Source organism: Oryzias latipes, chromosome 1 (genome assembly GCF_053564925.1).
Source record: "Oryzias latipes strain Hd-rR chromosome 1, Olatipes_Hd-rR_3.1".
NCBI lineage: Eukaryota > Metazoa > Chordata > Actinopteri > Beloniformes > Adrianichthyidae > Oryzias > Oryzias latipes.
The window spans coordinates 995,940-1,001,409 of NC_136237.1; the positions used below are offsets into that span (position 1 = coordinate 995,940).

The window sequence follows — 5,470 nt, forward strand, 5'->3', positions numbered from 1 at the left end:
TTCATTTGCAAGCTGTGATTCTGACCTGCACATCAGAATCGAACTGAACGTTTGCGCCTTTAACCCTTGTGCTATCTGGTGGGACCAGATGACCCCCCCCCCCCCTTCCATTGACGTGTTCTCCCTACCATGACAAAGGTGGATAAAGGTGGAAAGATTTCATGTAATCCATGGACACCAGTGAAGATCACAAATCATTGAAGAAAAAAGGTTCAGAGCTCTTTCTGGTGGGTCTAGATGACCCAACTCCCAACGTTAAAGTGCCTAGGATAGCACAAGGGTTAAGCCCCCAGCTGCTGGTTTGGCCCCCAAAGGTCAAATTCAAACAGCGGCAGGTTTCCTTTAGTTCAGTACAGAAGAAAACACGATGCTGTGACAGACATGGAGGGGGTCTGTGTGTGTGTTTGTATGCATTCATGCAAGTGTCTGTATGTGTGTGCGTTCATGTCAGTGTGTGTGTATGTGTGTCCGTTCATGTCAGTGTGTGTGTGTGTTCATGTCAGTCTGTGTGTGTGTATGCATTCATGTCAGTGTGTTTGCGTTCATGTCAGTTTGTGTATGTGTGTGTTTGTATGCATTCATGCAAGTGTGTGTGTGTATGTGTGTGCGTTCATGTCACTGTGTGTGTATGTGTGTCCGTTCACGTCTGTGTGTGCGTTCATGTGATTGTATGTGTCCATGTGTGTGCGTTCATGTCATTGTATGTGTCCATGTGTGTGCGTTCATGTCAGTGTGTGTGTGTGTGTGTGGGGGTTCATGTCTGTGTGTGTGTGTGTGTGTTCATGTCAGTGTGTGTATGCATTCATGTCAATGTGTGTTTGTGTGTGTGCGTTCATGTCAGTTTGTGTGTAGTTGTGCAGTGACAACTACATTTCAACAAATCCCCTGAACTCATCTCAGAAAAAAACTCTTTATTCTTGAACGTTTCTGCAGTTTCACCACAAATTACAGTCACCATCATGGTGTGAGTCGTCGTTGTCATACAACCGTACAAAACAACACAATATAGCATCCAGACAGAGACAACGATTCTGACGGAAAACTTTACACAACAAGAAGTACACGGCACAAACGGGTCTGTTTGGTTCCCAGAAATAAAGTCAGATGAAGGTGAGAAGCTGGTGGATGATGGGAAGAGGGGGCGCTGCAGGCCTGAGGCTGCTGCTTCATGTCAAGCAGAGGCCTTTCCCTCAACAGAAGGTTGATGCGTGTTTCTGTGCCTCACTGTGCATCCTTTCATGGAAAACATGGGGAACTTCACGTATGTTAAACCTTGAAAAGGATGTAAGAAGGTTAAAGACCCACAACGCTGTTTCTAACATGGTCCTCTGTCAAGTTAAAGTCACATATGTGTTTGAAATTTGTTCTCTGCATTTGACCCCTCTCCTGGGGGAGTGGTTTAACCCCCCCAATCCAACCCCTTCATGCTGAGAGTCAAGCAGGGAGGCATTGGGTCCCATTTTTAGAGTCTGTGGTTTGACTCGGTCTGGATTTGAACTCCTGACCTTCCACTCTCTGGGCGGACACTCCACCACAAGGCCACTGATGATGGAGGACATTTCTAAATTTAGCATAAAACTGCATTTCTGAGTTTTTCTTTATTACAATCATGAATTCCTTTAAAAGAAGATCGGATTTGTGACGTAGAAAATATGGTGGGCGGGGCCACAAGCTCCCTGCTCCAAACTCTCAGCACCGGGGAGGGGAAAGGGGGCGGGAACAGCATCATCATAATGAAAAGATGGGAGGGGGGCGTTAAGAAATGTCCCCTTTTTAGTGATTTACAGCTAAGTTGAAAACATTCATGTTGGAGCTCAGAGAAAATTTCCTTCTGATACTATCAAACTACGTAACAACCGGGAGGTGGACCCCCCCCCCCAAAGTTCAGCTCAACATGTGAGCCCAGCTGCCAGTCCCAACACATGTGCTGTTAAACATATTTACATCATACATGCATGGCGTCAGCCTCAATGTCAGACGTGTTTGGACAGTCCCCCCCCCCCGACTGGCTCTGCTGAACCAGCTGTATTTACGGCGTGTGGACTCCCCACCACAACAAAACACACATGAGCAGAAGCTGCAGGAAGCAAACATCCTGCCGGCTGCAGGAAGGGGCGGAGCTTCCTGAGATTCTGGGCTGTCGGGGGGAACATGCAGAATCCGGGACGGTTGGGTCCAAACGCTGCTTTAGAACAACAGCAGCACTAAAACAAGCACTGCTGAGCACATGACTGCTGCACACGTGACCCGGGGTCATCTGAGCATCCCTTCTGGATCCTCCACAGCCTGAACGGGTGAGGGCCGCTGCCGCACATGAACGTCCTCGCAGACGGTCGCACTGAGCGATGCCGCTCAGCAGGTTCCCGCCCAAACGGCCGGCGGCTTTAGAACAAAGCTGGCAGACGCGGTCCCGTCACAGGTACTTCCTCCGCTCTCGGCACAGGATCTTCTTGAAGGCCCTCCTGAAGTCGTGGTTGAAGATGGTGTAGATGATGGGGTTGAGGGCGCTGTTGCAGTAGCCGAACCAGAAGAAGAAGTTGAAGAGCGCGGTGGGCACGTAGCAGCTGGAGCACAGCGTCTTCAGCATGTAGGTGAAGAAGAAGGGGAACCAGCAGACGACGAAGACCCCGATGACCACGGCCAGGACGAACGTGAAGCGCTTCTCCCGGTTCTGGCGGCCCTTCCAGCGACTGGCTTTGGCGCTCTGCGCCCGCCTCTGGGGGTCGGCGTCTCCGGGTTTCACCTGGCTCAGTCTGGTTTTCCCCTTTGCCGACTTCTTTGGGATGGAGCACGGATGGTCCGCTTTGTGGTCAGAGGAGGAGGACTCCTCCATGTCCCCCCCGTTGACCTCCACCTTTGCTTCATCTGCCCCCCGCTCGACCCCCTCCTTCAGTTCCACATCCTGTTCTCCGTTCAGCTTCTCGTGGCAGAGGCCGTCGTCTGGCTCGCCCACGCCGTTCTCCCTCTGGCCGGCTGCGGCGGCGCCGGGCCCGGACAGGCCCTTTTGCTGGCGGTCTCCGGGTGGAGCCCGCGTCCTCTTTTTGGCGATCTGGTAGATCCGCACATAGACCAGCACCATGATGATGCAGGGGAGGAAGAAGGAGCCGATGCAGGAGGAGATGACGTACCACTTCTCGTCGTTGATCTTACACACGGGGCTCTCGCTGCCGTTTTCCTTCTCCATGGTGATCAGAGGCGGGAAGGAGATGACCGCAGCGATGACCCACACGATGACGATGATGGACTTGATGCGGCGTGGCGTTCTCTTCAAATTGTACTCGATGGCCTGAGTGATGGACCAGTAGCGGTCCAAGCTGATGGCACAGAGGTGGGCAATAGAGGCGGTGCAGAAAAGAACGTCAAGGGCCAGATAGATCTCACACCACACCTTCCCAAAGTACCAAAATCCCATCAGCTCATTGGCCAAAGAGAACGGCATCACCAGGGTGGCCACCAAAATGTCAGCTGACGCCAGAGAAACCAGGAAAAGGTTCTGTGGGGCCCGCAGGGCCCGGCTGGTAAATACGGCGATGACCACCAGCACGTTGCCAAACACGATCAACGAGATCATGACCCCCACCAGCACGGACAGCGGCAGGGCGACCTGGAGGCTGTAAGGCGCCGAGCCCGAAGCGTTCTGGCTGGTCTGGTTGCTGTCCTCCATCGGGCCAGAGGTTCACCTGAGGTCAACAGCGATGGAGCCGCAGCTCAGAGGAGGGCTGGGGGGGGGGGCAGGTGCTCACCGGCTGCTCCGGGGCTCCGCCGGGCTGCTGCTCCTCATCGTGAGCCGCCTCCTCCTGTCGCTGAGGTTCATCTGCACACAGAGACGGACAGAGGAGGACAACCCTCTTCTTCTCTTCTCCAGCTGTGGCGTCTGCGCTCCACGATGCTCCTCCGACACTTTTTCATCCAGAACAAATGTTCTCACCTGAAACAGGGAAACGCGCCCCGCCGGCGCCGCGGACGCGCGACAACTGCCGGATAACTTCTTCAAAGAGCAGCGAGGAGGATCCACGCGGCGGGAGAACGGTTCCCATGAGGGTGGGGGTGTCTCTGTGCTGCTGGAGCTGCTCCGTGGACAGACTAATGGAGCGCTAATCGCGTTATCCCGGGCGCAGCCGCGCTCCGCTCCTCCTGCGCGCGGAGTTTCTCTCCTCTGAGCCCGCGCGCCACTCCCTCTCCTTTTAACGCGCGCGCTGCAAAAAGTGTCCCGCCGCGCGTCCGCCCAGCGACACCGACGGCTCTGACTGACAAGAGAAACGGGACCACAGACAGATGCGACGCATGCGCGCGTGACGCGTAAACAAACAAACAAATCACTCAAAACTTTGTAACAACATCAACTACAATGTTGGTGATTGAATGATAATAATCCATATTGTTTATTACTATCATTGTGGTGGCTGGGGGACCTGAACCAGAACACCATGGGGGGCCTTTCTGTGTGCAGTTTGCGTGTTCTCCCCGTGCACGCGTGGGTTTTCTCCGGTTTCCTTCAGCGTCTAAAAACGTGCCTCATAGGTTCATTGGTTGCTCTAAATTAAGGGTGGGCAAACTTTTCAACTGGTGGGCCACAAAAGGGTTCTGTAAGAAGTCACAAGGGCCGCGTCGCGCATTTTGGAGCTTTTTGATTCATCAAGAGGTCAAACTTAGAGAAACGCTGCCTGCATGTGGCGTTGGGAAACCACACAACATGAATGCAGAATATCTTTCTGCACCCTTGCAAAGGTCACGTGTCTATGAGGACTCGTTCATCCGGGTTGATTCCATCTTTGGATAAGAGGTGAAACGTCTTCTAACTTTAAAAACTAAGTCCAGATCACAGCCTCTAAACCTACTGCTATGATCTTGCAAAGGTCAGTTTTTTTTACACCATATGGGTAGACGCCACTTACCAATTCCTTGTAATTACCAATACAGGGAAAATAAAACATTGATGAGGATTATCAATATCATTTATCAGTTTGGCGGGTCACATTGAATAGCTTGGCAAGCCGCATGCGGCCCCTGGGCCAAATTTGCCCACCCCTGCTCTAAATTGTCCCTTGGTGTGAGTGTGAGTGTGCATGAGTGTGTGACTGTGGCCCCGTGAAAGACTGGTGACCTGTCCAGGATGTCCCCCGCCTTTGCCCTCAAGTGGGATAGGCTCCAGCAGCCCAGTGACCCCAAAAGGGACAAAAACAGCTTTAGAAGATGAATTATTATTGTTTAGCTCTATTATTTTCAATGGTGTGTACTTATTTTTCTACTGTCCTCAAAGGCCCAAAGCGCTCTACAGTCACACACTGATGGCGGCTCCGCTGCCGAACTCTGGTGCCGACCTGGAACCACCAGAGGCAAGGTGGGCTTCAGTGTCTTACCCAAGGACACTTCCACACGTGTGGGATGGCAGGACTCGAACCTGCAATGTTCCGATCAGAGGTCAACCGCCCCACCACTGTTGATCTCTAATTAAGTCATTCAAATGAAG

General features: G+C 52.6%; 1 protein-coding gene across 1 annotated transcript; it reads right to left on the bottom strand.

Moving 5' to 3' along the window:
• Window positions 1–896: 896 nt before the first annotated feature.
• adra2a (adrenoceptor alpha 2A) lies at window positions 897–4,158 on the bottom strand. Its single transcript, XM_004066356.5, has 2 exons — window positions 3,929–4,158; window positions 897–3,814 (listed from the first exon to the last, which is right to left on the bottom strand). The coding sequence occupies exon 2, from the start codon at window positions 3,662–3,664 to the stop codon at window positions 2,414–2,416; it is 1,251 nt and encodes a 416-aa protein (XP_004066404.1). The 5' UTR covers window positions 3,665–3,814; window positions 3,929–4,158; the 3' UTR covers window positions 897–2,413.
• Window positions 4,159–5,470: the final 1,312 nt, after the last annotated feature.

What these genes read in the sequence shown, in the direction of transcription:
- adra2a (XM_004066356.5), bottom strand. Translation starts at nt 3,664, where the DNA reads ATGGAGGACAGCAACCAGACCAGCCAGAACGCTTCGGGCTCGGCGCCT.